Source organism: Podarcis melisellensis (assembly GCF_964234715.1).
Source record: "Podarcis melisellensis genome assembly, chromosome: 13".
Classification (NCBI taxonomy): domain Eukaryota; kingdom Metazoa; phylum Chordata; class Lepidosauria; order Squamata; family Lacertidae; genus Podarcis; species Podarcis melisellensis.
In genome coordinates, this window is record NC_138545.1 from 4093945 (window position 1) to 4112151 (window position 18207).

The 18207-nt window shown below is 49.7% G+C and overlaps 1 protein-coding gene and 1 long non-coding RNA gene across 2 annotated transcripts in view; one reads left to right on the top strand and one right to left on the bottom strand.

The window, feature by feature from the left end:
* LOC309355943 overlaps positions 1-18207 on the bottom strand; it is a 55473-nt gene that overhangs the window by 20784 nt on the left and 16482 nt on the right. The gene's annotated exons all lie outside the window — the stretch shown is intronic.
* The window catches only part of ACAP1 (ArfGAP with coiled-coil, ankyrin repeat and PH domains 1), a 46417-nt gene that overhangs the window by 13462 nt on the left and 14748 nt on the right, over positions 1-18207 (top strand). Inside the window, exons 5-14 of the mRNA XM_081886768.1 lie at positions 276-334; positions 1022-1205; positions 4326-4370; positions 5183-5278; positions 6786-6860; positions 7700-7809; positions 11581-11632; positions 13691-13791; positions 15386-15497; positions 17097-17305. Coding sequence (XP_081742894.1) covers positions 276-334; positions 1022-1205; positions 4326-4370; positions 5183-5278; positions 6786-6860; positions 7700-7809; positions 11581-11632; positions 13691-13791; positions 15386-15497; positions 17097-17305 — 1043 coding nt within the window. The remainder of the gene's footprint in view (positions 1-275; positions 335-1021; positions 1206-4325; positions 4371-5182; positions 5279-6785; positions 6861-7699; positions 7810-11580; positions 11633-13690; positions 13792-15385; positions 15498-17096; positions 17306-18207) is intronic.

An 18207-nucleotide genomic window follows, 5' to 3' on the forward strand; every position in this document is an offset into this window, starting at 1 on the left:
GGAAGGAGTCGAGAACACCGGTCCATCTAGCCTGCACTGGCTGGCAGCAGCTCTCGGTGAAGGGAGATTCCCAACCTGGCTGGCCATAGCAGGGCTTGGACACGGGACTTTTCCGTGCGCAAAGGAGGCAGAGATCCTTAAGCTCTGGTCCCACCCCAGCAGAGAAAGGTGCCTTATGCTGATCTGTCAGTGCCATATTCCCTACACGGACTGGCAGCAGCCCTACTTGGAGGTGAACTGCGGCCCTTTTATCTTCCTGCCTTTCTTTGTCGTAGGAGCTTCTGGATACGATGCAACAGTCCCTCAAACATCAGCTGCAGAGTCTGGTGAAAGAGTATGTATTGTGATTGGGGCGCCCGCTCCGAAGGGTCGGTTTTTTGCGGGGTGGGGGGTACTAGAAGGAAGGCAGCTACAGGTCGACTGTGGGGGGCACTTTTGCGTTTCAAAGGGGGAGGGTGTCGAACCTTTCTCGTATTTCCCATGCTGTATTTGGTCTATGAGGGTGGATCCAATAGGCACTCTCACATCTTGTGGCGGTGAGTCCCACAGATCACAAACTTTATTATTATTATTATGCCAGGAGTTCCTGAGAGCTGAAACCTTTCAGCTAATCGTCCCATAGATTTTAGTAAACATTTTTGGTAGATTGGCATACATTTATTACGTACGGTGAGAAAGAGGAGTAATAATAATAATAATTATTATTTTATTTTATTTTATTTTATTTTATTTTATTTTTTATTTTATTTTATTTTATATTTTATTTTATATTTGATTTGATTTGATTTGATTTGTCCCCTACCCATCTGACTGGTTTGCCCCAGCCACTCTGGGTAGCTACAAAAAGTTGAGGGGTACAACCACCGATGTAATCCGACCTCGTGGAATTGTAGAGCTGGGAGGGGGGGCCACCCAGAGCTCATCCATCCCAACCCCCTCACTCCTCCAGAAAGGTCGGGTTTCTTTCCGATCCAATATGTCTCCTTGCCGTTTTGCGATATGACGCCAACGTGTGTTTCAGGGACATGAAGCAGTTCAAGGAGACCCGGAAGGAATTCGAACGCGGCAGCGAAAGCCTGGCCAGCGCCCTGCACCACAACGCCGAGGTCCCGCGGCGGCGCCACCATGAAGCTGAGGAGGCCGTGGTCGCCCTGAAAGCCGCCCGAACCACCTTCCGTGCCCGAGCCCTCGACTACGTGCTGCAGGTGGGCCACCAGCAGGCAGCTCGGACTCCTGGGTCCTTTACATAGCTGTCAACTGTCCCTTATTTGGCGGGACAGTCCCTTATCCCAGCACTGTGTCCCGCTGCTGTCCCTTATTGACGATGTCCCTTAAATTTCCTGGGTTTCAAAGGAAGCAGCTCCTCTCCCTCCCTCCCTGCCGGCCAGGGAGGAGGGAGGCTCCAGCTGTGTTGCTTGGCTGCGTTGCTCACCCAATAAGGAGTCTGAGAACGACTGGGGGGGTGGAGCTTGCATGCCTTGTGCCAGTCAAATCGGCCGCGTTGCCTGGGACTCGCCTTTGCTCAGCGCTTCCCAGCGGAGAGGGGACGGTGGTTTTCCTTGCTGCATCCCCTTTGCCGGGTTGCTGCGCTGTGGGAACCACCGCTTGAGGCTTCGTTGGGCTGCTGGCTGGGCTTTCTGCCTTTGGCTTGGAGGTTGAACATACCTGTGCTTGGAAAATCCCTCATTTTGGCTGCTGATCCCTTATTTTTGAGGCTGCTGGTCCCTGATTTTCAAATCTGTAAGTTGACAGCTATGGTCCTTCCCTCGGCTCTGGACCCAGCGGATTCCCCCTCCTTTCTGATTCGGCCCGCGTCTTGGAGGGGCTTTCTCAATGCAAGGAGGGCGTTCCCTTCGGGTCAACCTCGTTGGGGTGGCGTTTTGGGGGTGGAGCCAAGGGCAAAGTGGGCGGGGCAAAGGACGTGGTTTTCCCTTTTTTATTTTTTATTGATACAGCAAGAAAAGAAGAAAGAGAAAACACAAACACCAAATTACACACAGGAATTAACCACAGAGACACAACAAATAAAAAATTGGTCTTAATATTAAAGACCCCACCTCCCATCTATTCCACATTTCATATCGCTTATTGCCAATAGGCACTTTTGTCACAATTAAACTTTTTCTGACTATATCTTAATTCTTATATCGACCTCGCAACTATGATGGAAGTTCCTCGAATCCTGCAACAGAGTTTAAACTACTCTACGGTGGTACCTTGGGATGTGAACGGGATCCGTTCCGGATCCCAGGATTTGAAGATTTCCTGGCCCTGGGACCCGGGTTCAAAACCCTCACTCAGCCCTGAAGCTCGATGGGTGAGGCTGAGCTTCAGTCGCCATCTCTTGGCCTGCCCCGCAGGTCGGTTGTGCTGAGAAAAAGCGGCCAAAAAAAATCACGTGTGTCGCCTGGAGGTCCTTAGAGGAAAGGCAAGGGTACACGTGCGAGAATTTTTTATTTTTTTAAAAAAAATTATTAGTATTTTCCAAACAACAACACGCAGGAAATCAAAAAATAACAATACACAACACACAAAAATCAACATTTGAAAACTAAAGAAAGCAACAACAACAACCAAATCCATATCTTACAAGTTAATATTATAAACACTAAAACAACAACAAGACATTGACTTCCACCAGTCCCACAGCACCTCCTTTCTCTCTCATTGTGTCTTCCTGTTTTCTTTATCCTCTCTATCCTAACATCTAGATATAAATCTTTCTTTCATATCCTTTCACTTCACAAGGTTATTCCAGACTCAGCCAGATTTCTGCCCTCGAACCTTGACTTTTGAGGTATTCATTTAGGCACGCCCTTCTTTTTTTACTTCGCTTTTTGGTTTTTGTCTTATTACGACTGTCAATTTGGATAATTCTAAATATTCTGAGAGCTTACAGAGCCACTCTCCCCTAGTGGGTAACTGATTCCCTTTCCACCAGGATTCTTGCTGCAGACGTTGCGTACAAGAAATTTTTTTTTTTGTCTTTGGGAATATCGTCATTTAAAATTCCTAAAAGGAATGCCTCTGGCCTTTTACTGTATGATATTCTTAATATTTTCTTTATTTCTTCGTGCGTGAGAAATTCTTAAAAAGGATAAAATGAAAGTTGGGGGAGGGTCTCTGGGCAACGCTTGGCGTTGGAAGCAAAGGACGAAGGACCGAAGCGACGGAACGGGGTTCTCTGTCTTTATTTTATTTTATTTTAATATAAATATTAAATTTTATTTAACATAATTATTACAAAATACAAGCAAAATACATACCGTATTTTTTGTCCCATAGGACGCTCCGTCCCATAGGACGCACCTAGTTTTTTTGGGGGGGGGAAATAAAGGGGGGAAAATCCCTTTATTTCCCCCCCAAAACCAGGTCGGGGAAACCGAACCAGGTCGAGGAACAGCGGGATGGTGGCGCTGCGCTTCCCTGCTGTCCCCCGAGCTTGTGGGGCTGGCCGTTGTCTGCCTGGCAAGAGGGGCGCTCTGCTTCAGTGCGCTCTGCCCGCCGGGCGGCAGGCTGCTATCCGCAGCATGGGGAGCCCTGCGGGGATCTCCTGCAGGGCTCCCCACGCTGCGGATGTCTGTCCGGCGCGAGAGGCACTCTGCTTCAGGGCGCCCATCACGCCGGGTGGCAGGCTGCTATGCGCAGCGAGGGTAGCCCTTCGGGGAACTCCTGCAGGGCTCTCCACGCTGCGGATGTCTGCCCGGTGCACGGGGCACTCTGCTTGAGAGCACCTCTCGCATCGGGTGGCAGGCTGCTATCCGCAGCGAGGGGAGCCCTGCGGGGAACTCCCGCAGGGCTCCCCATGCTGCGGGTGTCTGCCCGGCGCAAGGGGCGCTCCGCTTCAGGGTGTCTCTCGCGCCGGGCGGCAGGCTGCTATCTGCAGCGTGAGGTGCCCTGCGGGGAACTCCTGCAGGGCTCCCCACGCTGCGGATGTCTGCCCGGCGCGTGGGGCGCTCTGTTTCAGGGTGCCCGGCGCTCTGGGAAGCCGGCTGCTATCCGCAGCCTAGACAGCCCTGTGGGAACTGTGGCTGCGGATGTCTTCCTGAAGCCTGGAGAGCGAGAGGGGTCGGTGCGCACCGGCCCCTCTCGCTCTCCAAGCTTCAGCGAAAGCCTGCATTCGCCCCATAGGACACACACACATTTCCCCTTCATTTTTGGAGGGGGAAAATGCGTCCCTATAGGGCGAAAAATACGGTACATACGTATTTTTTCAGATGAGCACAAACATATAAAAGAACAAAAAATAGAAAAGGGGAAAAGAAAAAAAAGAAGAAAAATTGCAATTAGAAGAAAAAATGGAAGAATTCTTCTCTTTCTTTCAGATCAACGTGATCCAGTCGAAGAAGAAGTTTGAGATCCTGAAGTTTGTGAGTACACGACGGTTTCGGGTTCGGTGTTGGCCGGCCAGAAATTTTGGACTACAAATCCCATCAGCCCGGGCCAGCTGTAGATCAGGGGGTTAAATCCTGGTTCCTTGGCTGTGCACCTGTACTGTGTGGGGCGCAGGCAGGTGCACTGGAAAAACTGGGTTGCCCACCCTCAATTCAGCCTCAGCCTGTTTTCAGGTCTGAAGCACATGTAGAAATGAGGGAACCTCTGAGCACATGCAGAGTTCCGCCTGCCCTGTGATAAACAACTATAGCCATGTCCCACTTGTCTAGGCTTTCCTAGTCAAAAAAACGGCGGCTTCTAGGCAACCCCAGACCCCCGAACCTTTTTCTTTTAAAATCATAGCTAATAATAATAATAATAATAATAATAATAATAATAATTTATTATTTATACCCCGCCCATCTAGCTGGGTTTCCCCAGCCACTCTGGGCGGCTTCCAACAAAACACTAAAATACAATAACCTATTAAACATTAAAAGCTTCCCTAAACAGGGCTGCCTTCAGATGTCTTCTAAAAGTTTGGTGCTTTGCCAACAGACCAGCTCCTGCCCCAAACTGTTTTCTACGCCTGCTGATTATGCCAAAAACTATTTAGGAATCTGTGCCTGAGTTTGCTTTCTTCCTCTTCCCTCCCTGTACCCCTTTCCTTGCGTGTCGTGCTTTTCTTTGTTGAAGATTATAAGCCTGCCATCAGGGCTGTCTCATTTTAACCGACCGTATAGCACGTCGCTCTTTTCAGCCGGGTGCGAACACTCGTAACTTCAGCAGCTGCTTCCTGTTTTTCCAGATGTTGACGTTCATGGAGGCTCAGTCGTTCTACCTGGAGCAGGGGTTCCAGACGGCCAAGCGGCTGGAGCAGTATCGCAAGGACCTGGCAGCTCAGGTGAGCGCCCGGAGGAGTCCCGGGAGGGTGCCGGGTTCGAAGGAAGCGGCGGGGAGATGGGCGGGCAGGAAAGAGATAATGTTCTCCTTCTTCCCATAACACTGGAACTCAAAGACAAACAGACAAAGCTGAGCATTGGAAGATTTAGGACAGATACCCAGTTAGACTGTGGAACTCCCTGCCACTGGGTGGGCTGTAAAAGAGGATTGGATAAATTCACAGAGGAGCGAGAGCTATTGATGTTTACCAGCCGCAGTTCCTATGCTCTGTCACCACTGTCCGAAGCAGGAAAGGCTTCTGGATGGAGTTTGCTGGAAACGGCAGGACAGGGGAATCGCTCTTGAGTTCGAATTCTGCTTGATGGGCCGCTGGCCTGATTCAGCAGACATCTCGCTATGATTTTCTCCTGTTTGCCTCCTGGAAACTGCTGGAGAGGGAGAGGGAGGAAGCTGGCTTGGGCGGTGGGAGGCCGGGGAACCAGCCCTGTCAGCAAAGAAGAATCGGATCAAAACAGGATGCAGGAATTCAGATTCCATGCCGGCTGCAGCAACCTCTGAGCTCTGCTTCTGGCTTTTCGAGGTAGGCAGTTAGCTGATAGGAGATTCTTTGCAGAGTGCATGTGATCGCAAGATCGGCGAGAGGGAAAGCTTGGAGGCGGGTGGAAACGATTTGGATGTTGGGAGGAAAATGCAAGAACTGGGGGTTTCTGATTCTGGGTTCTCCAAGCCCATAATGAGGACTAGGACCCTGACATGGCCGGCGGTGCAGCTGTAAGGGTTCGTGGCAAGTGACTCCTGCAGGCGCCGTGTGGATTTTTTCCGGCGCTGCTCCCCTGATGCGGGAAGCGCTCCGGAAGGCTGTTACAGCCTTGGCCGATGTGATAGCCTCCCAATGTTGGACTACAAGTCCCATGCTCCAGTGCAGCTCAAACATATGGAGGGCGCTGGGTTGCCGAAGGCTGCTCTGAGCCAGCATTCTTCGACCTTGAGTTGCCTGACACTTTTGGACTGCAGCCCCCATCATCCAGGGCAGTCGGCTGAGCTGACTCAGGATGATGGGATTTGTAGTACATGTGGAGATCGGCAAACCGTCAATCATTTATAATCATTTATAATGAAATGATCTTAGAATGTTTTATCATTTTACTGTTGTTAGCTGCTCTGAGCCCGGCTTCGGCTGGGGAGGGCGGGATATAAATAAATTTTATTATTATTGACTCCCATCATCCTTTCAGCCTTCCATGCTCCTCCCTTAAACTCCTTTCAAATCTGTCCCCCCCCCCCCCCAGTTATGGTTATTCCGAGTTCAAATCTCGCTCCACCGTCTTCCTGGCGGAAGTGACATTCTGTGTTGCAGGGTGACCCCAGATCTGTTGTTTTGGCTGGAATGGGCCTCCCTCCCCTGTCCGGTGTGCTGGAAGGGGGGGGGCAGAGAATGGCAGGCAAACTTTTGCGTGAGAAAGGGACCCAGGCGTCCGGCCTCATCTCCCCTCCCTCTCTTCCTCCAGCTCGATCAGTTGGTCCTGGAGTCGGCCCGAGAGAAGCGAGACATGGAGCAGAGGCACACCGTGATCAAGCAAAAGGTTTGAGCACTGTGTGTGTGTGTGCCTCAGTTTTGCCTTACGGAAGCCGCCCAGTTAGGGGAGGCGGAGCTTCCGCTTGGAGAAGTTCTAAGGGGCGGGGCTTGGGACAGGTGGGAGGAGTCTTGGAGCGCGGGGCGGGGTTCCCAAAATGCACTCGGCTGGGCTTGGCAGGGGAGCATCTGAGACTTGGGCGGAGTGGATATAGGGGATCGAAACCGGGAAAGGGGGGCTGGAGTTTGGGAATCCAAAGGGTGTACAATTATATTTTGAATTTTTCTTTCTTCTTTATTTTGTTTTGTTATGAATAAAAAAAAGGGGGGGGGATTCGTGGAAGGGAACTGGGGTTGACCTTAGAAACAGATTCCAATGTTTAAAGATTGTGGACTATAAGGGGAAAGTGGCTATATAAATTGAATTAAATTGAATAATGGGCTGAATACAATAAGGTTAAAATTTGGGATAAGAACTTGTTGAAATAAACAAATGGAAATGGAGTACAAGAAGGGGAGGGGTGGGGAAGTCTTGGAAAGATGTTATTGAAAGTTTTTCCTTTTCTTTTGGATGTTTTGAAAATTTCAATAAATATGTTATAAAAAAAAAGAGACTTGGGCGGAGTGTGGGCGGAGCTTGCGGGCGAAGGGGTGGGGCTTGTGGCGGTGGGCGGAACAGCACAGGGCTTGTGGGTGGGTGGGAGGAGTCTAGGAGCAAGGGCAAAATCAGAATAGAATGGGAGCAATAGGTTAACACTCACATTGACTTTAGGAGCATGTGGCTGGGCTTTGTCTTTGGGCATCTTTCCTTTAATTAGGTGGGTCTGCCCCCCTCCCGTTCTTCCCCAGGACCTGTCCCAAGAAGACGTTGTTCCCGAGGTCCGTACGGAGCCCGGAGGGGTGGTGATGGAAGGCTACCTCTACAAACGGGCCAGCAATGCCTTCAAGACCTGGAGCAGGTGAGCAAGGCTCCCCGTCTTCTACACACACCTTGTGGCGCTCCTGTCTGCCACCCCCTCTAGCAGGACAGGTGAGGTTTGAGGACAGTGTTTATTGAGGTTATCTCCAACCTCAGTAAACGTTTGGGGATGCACGGAGGAAACACAGTTTACAGTACGTTTCCGAGCACAATTCAAAGTGTCGGTGCTGACCCTTAAAGCCCTAAACGGCCTCAAAGGCCCAGTAGACCTGAAGGAGCGTCTCTACCCCCATCGTTCTGCCCGGACACTGAGGTCCAGCTCTGAGGGCCTTCTGGCGGTTCCCTCCTTGTGAGAAGTGAGGTTACAGGGAACCAGGCAGAGGCCTCCTCGGTGGTGGCACCCGCCCTGTGGAATGCCCTCCCCTCAGATGTCAAAGAGATAGGTAACTATCGGACGTTTAGACGACTTCTGAAGGCAGCCCTGTTTAGGGAAGTTTTTAATGACTGATGTTTTATTGTATTTTTAATCTTTGTTGGAAGCCACCCAGAGTGGCTGGGGAAACCACCACCGTGCCGCCACCAAGAAGGCCCTCTGCCTGGTTCCCTGTGATAACACTTCTCTAAGGGAGGGAACCGCCAGAGAACAGCTGGACCTCAGTGTCTGGGCTGAACGATGGAGGTGGAGATGCTCCTTCAGGTCTACTGTGCCTTTGAGGCCATTTAGGGCTTTCTAGGTCAGCACCAACACTTTGAATTGTGCTCAGAAACATCCTAGGAGCCAGTGTAGGTCTTTCAAGACCGGTGTTATGTGGTCTCGGCGGCCGCCCCCAGTCACCAGTTTAGCTGCTGCATTCTGGATTAATTGCAGTTTCGGGGTCACCTTCAAAGGTAGCCCCACATAGAGCGCATTGCAGTAGTCCAAGTGGGAGATAACCAGAGCATGCACCACTCTGGTGAGACAGTCTGCGGGCAGGGAGGGTCTCATCCTGGGCACCAGATGGAGCTGGTAAACAGCTGCCCCAGACACAGAACTGACCTGTGCCTCCATGGACAGCGGTGAGTCCAGAATGACTCCCAGGCTGCGCACCTGGTCCTTCAGGGGCACAGTTGCCCCATTCAGGACCAGGGAGTCCTCCACACCCGCCCACCCCCTGTCCCCCAAAAACAGTACTTCTGTCTTGTCAGGATTCAACCTCAATCTGTTAGCCGCCATCCATCGTCCAACCACCTCCAGACACTCGCACAGGACCTTCACCGCCTTCACTGGTTTGCGTTGCACTCTGTTGTTGCTGCTTGCAGGGTCTGCTAGGCCTCTGGCTGGTCACAGTGAGAACTGAATGCTGGGCACGATCCACCAGCAAGGCTCTCCTTACATTCCTCATGAGCAGGATGCAGCCTGAGTTGCCAAATGCTCTGGTTACTCACGTTCCGCCGCAATTCCTTCCCTCTCCTGCTAACCATAGCCAGTGGCGTAGCGTGGGGTGTGGGGGGGGGCGGCCACACCGGGCCGCAACATCTGGCGGTTAGGATTAGGGGGCACAAATCCATGGGTTAGGGGGCGCAAATTACTTGCCTTGCCCCGGGTGCTGACAACCCACGCTACGCCACTGACCATAGCTGTCAACTGTCCCTTATTTGGCGGGGAAGTCCCTCATCCCAGTGCCGTGTCCTGCTGACGTCCCTTATTGATGATGTCCCTTAAATTTCCCGGGTTTCAAAGGAAGCAGCTCCTCTCCCTCCCTCCCTGCCAGCCAGGGAGGAGGGAGGCTCCAACTGTGTTGCTTGGCTGCGTTGCTCACCCAATAAGGAGTATAAGAATGACTGGGGGGGTGGAGCTTGCATGCCTTGTGCCAGTCAAGTCGGCCGCGTTGCCTGGGGACTCGCCTTTGCTCAGCGCTTCCCAGCGGAGAGGGGACGGTGGTTTTCCTTGCTGCATCCCCTTTGCCGGGTTGCTGCGCTGTGGGAACCACCGCTTGAGGCTTCATTTGGCTGCTGGCTGGGCTTTCTTCCTTTGGCTCGGAGGGGCTCAGAAGTTGAACATACCTGTGCCCAGAAAATCCCTTATTTTGGCTGCTGACCCCTTATTTTCGAGGCTGCTGGTCCCTTATTTTCAAGTATGTAAGTTGACAGCTATGCTGCTAACCCAGTGGCCTGTGGCCAAACTGGATTTGCAGATCTTTGCAGCCCTCCAAGCCATAACCGAACCCCCAGCAACGTGACTGTCTGTGGTGCAATCGATACACGTTATCTGAGTGCAGGATCAGCACCTATTGGCTAGTGCCCGAGGCGTGTAATCTCCCTCCTCCTTCCAATCCCTGGAGCAGTTTTTGCAGCCTCTCATTATTCTGAATGTATTTGTAAGGGTTAGGCCGTACCTGTGCTTTCAGGCTTTGGAAAGAAAAGAACAGGTTACCGTGTGTCTGTCGTTCCCCCCCCCCCCGCCAAGCGAGACCCACCCCTGATTCAAGAACGTCTTGTTTTCCTTGAAAATACTGCTGCCGAATCTTTATTGCTCAAAGCCACCATTGTTTTCCTTAGAAGTGAAATTGACTAGACCTCGGAGGTCCAGTCAGTTTCTCCCGAGTAAATATCTTTTCTTTCTTTTTGTCAGATCGTTTTTATTAATTTTCCAATAAAAGAAATCCAATTAACATATCAAATCATAATCCAATAAAAATAAAAAACTAAAATAAAAAAGCTCGAATTTTCTTCCGAATTGTAATTATTAATTGTACGGCTTCTCATATTCTGAACCTTGAAGCATGTCTAAATCTTAGTCCTGCCTCTCAGCGATATTTTCACATTTCCACATCTTTATTTTAACGCCCCAAACTTCTTTGTCTCTGGCTCTGCGATCCTCAATCATATCAGGAATCATATAACCTTTCATCCGTCGAATACAGATTTGTTTGCGTAATATACTTTTCCAACTGTCTTTTTGCTGACGCGGCTTCATCCAGCTCCATTGCAATCCGGGCTGTTATCTAACTCTCTGAAGTTACTCCCGAGTAAATTTCAAAGGTCCAGACTGCTCTGCCCACTCAGCTTCAGTTTGAGAACAACTTTACGTGTCCTTAGATCAGGCTCAGCCTTTGTGCACTGGGTTGCCTTCCAGATGTTTTAGACTACAACTCCCATCAGCCCCCAGAAATGTTAAAACACACACACACACCACCCTCTCTTCAGCTCCAATCAGCTCCAGAGGTGGGTGGGATTTCTGAGCTGAAAGAGGCTTGCGATTGGTGGAGCTTTGGAACACGGCCCTATGAGATTCTGAGTTGAGCATCTTTAACGTAGGCACATATTCTATGTAGACTACAGTGGTACCTCGGGTTACATACGTTTCAGGTTACAGACTCCGCTAACCCAGAAATAGTGCTTCAGGTTAAGAACTTTGCTTCAGGATGAGAACAGAAATCGGGCTCTGGCGGCGCGGCGGCAGCAGGAGGCCCCATTAGCTAAAGTGGTGCTTCAGGTTAAGAACAGTTTCAGGTTAAGAACGGACCTCTGGAACGAATTAAGGACTTAACCTGAGGTACCACTGCATTTCCGGTGCTCCTCCGACCCGGAAGTGCACCGAAAATAGCGTGTGCGCACGCGTATGGGCATGCACTCCCCCGCCCTCCAATCCGGCGCGCGATTGGCGCTGGAGACACCGGCGCAGTAAGTTTGCTGACCCCTGGTTTAGGTTCTGTCAGCGAGGGAGGGAACACCCTTTTTTGAAGCCTTAGTCCAGAACATCTATAGGTCTGCCTCGTGCTCACGCATTCCCTTTCCGTACATTTCATTATGTATATTTTCTTAATTGCAGGCGCTGGTTTTCCATCCAGAGCAACCAGCTGGTGTATCAGAAGAAGGCCAAGGTGAGGAATAGGAAATGGAATTATTTGTGAGCCTTTGAGATGCGTGTGAATATTTGGGGGTGGGGTGGGAGGAAGGGGCAAAAACTTTGGCGCAGGCAAAGGGCATAAGGTTTGCAAGTTTCCACCTGCCTCTTTTTTTCCTAATTTCCTAATTCTCCCCTGACCTCCTCGCTGGCCCAAGCAGGACCAATTCAGCCAGCTAGCCCTGGGGATTATCTAATGCTTATTTCCTCTAAATTGATTTTTTAATTTTATTGTTATTCACGTTTCTATACTGTATTTTATTCTGCTTTTATAATTAAGTGTTTAAAATTTGTCGTTAGCCGCCTTGAGCCCAGTTTTTGAACCGGGAAGGGCGGGGTATAAATAAAAAATTATTATTATTATTATTATTATTATTATTATTATTATTATTATTATTTTGTTGAAATTAAGGCCGATGAGCTGTTGGAGCTCTTTGGTATGCAAAGTGGTTGCCTTGGCTCCAAAAAGATATCTTAGACGGGGGAAGAGATTCAGTAAAGGGCCGCCGAAAAGATCACGGATGAGGGGGAAAGCGCAACTCCCCTAGGAAGAAAAGCTTGCAGCGTTTTGGACTTTTTAGTTTAGAGAAAAGGCAGTTTAAGAGGCAGCACACTTGAAGCTGGCAAGAGGTGAACAGAGAAAAGCCTTTCTTCCTCTGTCAAACACAAGAATTCAGGGACACTCCATAAAGCTGGATGTTGGAGTATTTAGGACAGATAAAATAAAATATTTGCACAGTGCTTAGTTAGGCTACGGAACTCCCTGCCACTTGGATGGCTTTAAAAGTGTATTAGAGTATTAGTCTAAACATGAAAGAGATAGTGAAGTCAGCTAGGAACTCAAAGGCCCAGGGATAGTCCGGGAATATGGATTTCCCACCCTCAGTCCCCATGCAAACCCCTCTTCTTCTTCTTCTTCTTTTAATTTTATTGATTTGTTCACAACCAAAAGTAAGAAAACAAAAGAATTTAAAATAGAAAGCGCCACAGCCTGGAAGGACAAAAGTACAAAGACAACAGCACAGTTCCAAAGGGATTGTACACAATAAATCCTGTATTTTTCTCTCTATATGACGCACCAGACCATAAGACGCACTTAGTTTTTGGAGGAGGAAAACAAGAAAAAATATATTCAGAATCTCAAAAGCCAGAACAGCAAGAGGGATCACTGCGCAGTGAAAGCAGCAATCCCTCTTGCTGTTCTGGCTTCTGGGATAGTTGCGCAGCCTGCATTCGCTCCATAAGACGCACACACATTTCCCCTTACTTTTTAGGAGGAAAAAGGTGAGTCCTATGGAGCAAAAAATACGGTAACTCATACAAAGGTTCCCTTTGCAAATATTTCTAAAAATAAAAGCATTCTCCATCTGTGAGTTCCGTTATTGTTGAGAATAGGGGTTCTGTGTAGTCTTAAATGTGGCCGTTTACTGGCCCCGTGCCTTGACGTTTGTATAAGAAATGAAATTATGCCGTACGTGAGGGGAAAACGGTCATTTGAGCTCTGCCCTTTGAATACTTTCAGTATTGCGGGATGCTTTCAGTTTATGAGATTCATTTTCAAGAAGGGTAGTTTGCCAAGCCCCGGAACGCTGGCGATCCAAATCATTAAGATTAAAGGCTTCTCAGTAATTGGCAGTGCTGGGCTGATGTTAAGAGATGAAAAATCAGTTCTTGGCTTTCCAAACCTGCTTTCTGCAAATCTCAATTGCACCCAAACTACCGAAAGAATTGGCCCGTCCCCCACCCCTTCACCTTGCTTTGTTGAATGAAGAATTAGGAGCCTGATGAGAGAGAGAGAGAGAAAGAAAGAAGGATTAGGAGCCTAAACAGGTTTGGCAGACTTATCTGCTAATCCACCAGGGTGTGTGGGTGTAAGATGAATTCTATCCGTCGGGTGGAGGAGAGTTCAGATGGGTTAATATCGGGGATGAGAGCAGGGCATGGATGGGAAGAACGATGGTGGCATCTGAAGAGGCAGAGGCAGGGGGCTGTTTGTGCCAGGGCCAAATCCTGCCCTTTTCCTTCCTGAGCCCAGGATGTCCTGACGGTGGTTGTGGAGGACCTGCGCCTGTGCACCGTCAAGCCTTGCCCGGACCACGAACGCCGATTCTGCTTCGAGGTGGTTTCCCCCACTAAGTGAGTTTTCTCTTCCCTGTTTGGCCCTCAAATATGTGTGTGTATTTGTACACACACACACAGACACACACAGCAGCTAGACTGGTGACTGGAAGTGGCCGCCGGGACCACATAACACCGGTCTTGAAAGACCTTCATTGGCTCCCAGTACATTTCTGAGCACAATTCCAAGTGTTGGTGCTGACCTTGAAAGCCCTAAACGGCCTCAAAGGCCCAGTAGACCTGAAGGAGCGTCTCCACCTCCATCGTTCAGCCTGGACATTGAGGTCCAGCTCCGAGGGCCTTCTGGCGGTTCCCTCCCTGCAAGAAGCAAAGCTACAGGGAACCAGGCAGAGGGTCCTCATATTACTTATATCCCACCCACTCTGGGCAGCTTCCAACAGAATACAGTGGTACCTCAGGTTACATAAGCTTCAGGTTACAGACTCCGCTAACCCAGAAATAGTGCTTCAGGTTAAGAACTTTGCTTCAGCATGAGAACAGGAATCTTGCTTCGGCAGCGCAGCAGCAGCAGGAGGCCCCATTAGCTAAAGTGGTGCTTCTGGTTAAGAACAGTTTCAGGTTAAGAACGGACCTCCAGAACGAATTAAGTACTTAACCCAAGGTACCACTGTATTAAAAACACCAAACATTAAAAGCTTCCCTAAACTGGCCTGCCTTCAGATGTCTTCTAAAAGTCAGGTAGTTGTTTATTTCCTTGACATCTGACGTGAGGGTGTTCCACAGGGCGGGTGCCACCACCAAGAAGGCCCTCTGCCTGGTTCCCTGTAGTTTCATTTCTCACAGCGAGGGAACCACTAGAAGGCCCTCAGAGCTGGACCTCGGTGTCCAGGCAGAACTGTAGGGGTAGAGATGCTCCTTCAGGTCTACTGGGCCTTTGAGGCTGTTTAGGGCTTTCAAGGTCAGCACCAACACTTTGAATTGTGCTCGGAAAGAGGGATACAGTGGTACCTCGGGTTACAGACGCTTCAGGTTACAGACTCCGTTAACCCAGAAATAGTACCTCGGGTTAAGAACTTTGCTTCAGGATGAGAACAGAAATTGTGCTCCAGCAGCGCGTCGGCAGCAGGAGGCCCCATTAGCTAAAATGGTACCTCAGGTGAAGAACTTCTTAAGTTCTTCACCTGAGGTACCACTTCTTAAGTTCTTCACCTGAGGTACCACTGTACTGGCAAGCTGGAAGGTGTGCAGAGGAGGGCAACCCAGACTATAAAGTATTGGAAGAGTTTAGCCAGGAGAAGAGGGAGCTGAGAGGCAGCCATTTTCAAATAAGAAAACAAAAATGGAGAAAGCCTGTTTTCCGCTGCTCCAGAAGGCAGGATCCTAACCCATGGATTCAAATGACAATGGAGGAGATGCTGACTAAAGATTAGGACAGATTTTCTGACACTAAGAGCCGTTGGGCGGTGGAATGGACTCCCTCCGAATGGACTCTCCTTCCTTGGAGGTTTTTCAACGGAGGTTCGGATGACCACTGACTGCATCTCGGGGAGTTGGGCTAGATGACCTTTGGAGGTCCCTTCCAGCTCTGCAGTTCTGCCATTCCATGTTCTCCCTCTTTGACCCTTTGCTGTCCTTCCGCTTTCCCTGGCAGGAGCTGTTTCCTCCAGGCGGATTCGGAGAGGCACCAGCAAGCCTGGGTGTGCGCCGTTCAAAACAGCATCGCGTCTGCTTACAATGAGGAACATCTGGAACCCCGGGGGCAGGTAAGGGGTTGCCGAACTACAGGAGAGTTAGCAAATTCACAGTATTCTGGTCCCAAACCTGGTTGCCGAACTCCAGGAGAGTTAGCAAATTCACAGTATTCCGGTCGCAAACCTGGTTGCCGAACTCCAGGAGAGTTAGCAAATTCACAGTATTCCGGTCCCAAACCTGGTTGCCGAACTCCAGGAGAGTTAGCAAATTCACAGTATTCCGGTCCCAAACCTGGTTGCCGAACTCCAGGAGAGTTAGCAAATTCACAGTATTCCGGTCCCAAACCTGGTTGCCGAACACCAGGAGAGTTAGCAAATTCACAGTATTCCAGTCCCAAACCTGGTTGCCGAACACCAGGAGAGTTAGCAAATTCACAGTATTCCAGTCCCAAACCGTCACCCTAAGCAGAAGACACCCACCGCTTTTTGCTTATTTTTGCTCTGCATGGGGCTGCCCTTGAGACTGACCCAGAAACTCCAGGGGTGCAGAATATGCAGCGAGACTCCTTATGGGGTCTTCGCTGCGAGATCACATTCGTCCGGTAGTATACCAGCTGCACTGGCTCCCGGTGGAGTACAGGATCAGGTTTAAGGTGCTGGTTTTGACCTTAAAGCCCTATGCCGCCTAGGACCCTCGTACCTACGGGACCGCCTCTCCTGGTATGTCCCACGGAGGACCTTACGGTCTTCAAACAAAAACATCTTGGAGGTCCCGGGCCACAGGGAGGTTAGGCTGGCCTCGACCAGAGCCAGGGCTTTTTCGGCTGTGGCCCCGATCTGGTGGAACATTCTGTCCCAAGTGACTAGAGACTAGGAATATTGATGTGTTGAATATAAATGTGATGAAGGCAGCATATAGAAGTGTGCTTAAAATATGCCGCAGTACAGAACCTTTGTGCAGAGTCTTGCCATACACGGGAAAGGATTTTTTAAAAAAATATCTCTATATGTCTTCCAATAACCAAGTTACAGTTTTATATGTTTGCTGTTTCAGTGGAAGATAATCAAGTTCCATTTTCCCATTTGCCAGACTGACCTTCTCTTACCTTCTCTTAGATTTGAGGGTTAATTGATGAGCTGGGAATGTATGGATGATGGGAGATTTTTTTCCATGCGCTCTGGCACTCGTCACGCTGGCCACATGACCCGGAAAGCTGTCTGCGGACAAACGCTGGCTCCCTCAGCCTGAAAAAGGGCCCTTTACCTTTTTTAAACTTCTCCCATTTTTGCAGATTTCTATTTTTGTCACTGTTTTTCACTAAGGTTATAATTTCTTGACCTGCCTCTGTGTGTGTGTGTGTGTGTGTGTGTGTGTGTGTGTATGTATATATATATATATATATATATATATATATATATATATCCTGTTTACATTGCACAACTCTTCTTACTGTACTGGCACTCCACCCCTTCGAAATTTTCTTGTGCCCTGCAGTTCCCAAGGCTTACACAGTCATTGCCTTCCCATCCTGTATTGAGGGCTAGCAACTTGGTTTTCTTGTGGCTGCCATTTCAAAACGAGGATTGAGATTCTCGCGCCCGAATGCCAATTTCTGAACTTGGAAAGGGGGGGAAATACATGCAAGCCTTTTTCGTTCCACTCGGCTGCAGCCCCTGGAGCGGACGGCGTCTCTTTCTGCCGCAAAACTGCAGTCCCCCTCCAGCCGAAAGCTGCGTGCCGGGGTGGACAAGCAAGTCATAGACCAGGTGCAGAGACTGGAGGGCAACGCCCAGTGTTGCGACTGCCGGGAGCCGGCGCCCGAGTGGGCAAGCATCAACCTTGGCATCACGCTTTGCATAGAGTGTTCCGGCATCCACAGGTGAGCTGGCAAACTTAGGGTGTGGCGGATGGAGCGGATTCCAGTTCCTGGTTTTCTCTGCTGCTCCCTTTCCTGCTCTAAGAGGCGGGGCTTGAGGGAGGTGGGAGGAGCCTTTGAGAAAGGGGAGGGGCTTTGAAATACCATATTGGCCCGAATATAAGCCACACCTTTAAAATCAGAAGGGGGAAAAGAAAAAAAGAAAAAAAATCCAAATATTGTTGTGGTTTAGTCGTTTAGTCATGTCCGACTCTTCGTGGCCCCCTGGACCAGAGCACGCCTGGCACTCCTGTCTTCCACTGCCTCCCGCAGCTTGGTCAAACTCATGCTGGTCCAACCATCTCGTCCTCCGTCGTCCCCTTCTCCTTGTGCCCTCCATCTTTCCCAGCATCAGGGTCTTTTCCAGGGAGTCTTCTCTTCTCATGAGGTGGCCAAAGTCTTGGAGCCTCAGCTTCAGGATCTGTCCTTCCAGTGAGCACTCAGGGCTGATTTCCTTCAGAATGGAGACGTTTGATCTTCTTGCAGTCCATGGGACTCTCCAGAGTCTCCTCCAGCACCAGAATTCAAAAGCATCCATTCTTCAAAAGCGATCACCCTTCTTTATGGTCCAGCTCTCACTTCCATACATCACTACTGGGGAAACCAGAGCTTTGACTATACGGACCTTTGTTGGCAAGGTGATGTCTCTGCTTTTTAAGATGCTGTCTAGGTTTGTCATTGCTTTTCTCCCAAGAAGCAGGCGTCTTTTAATTTCGTGGCTGCTGTCACCATCTGCAGTGATCATGGAGCCCAAGAAAGTCAAATCTCTCACTGCCTCCATTTCTTCAAGCCGATACATTCCTTGCTGCTTCTGGCTGCATACTGGGCAGAAGGGGGGGGGGACTGCACTGTGTTGCCCTTCCTCG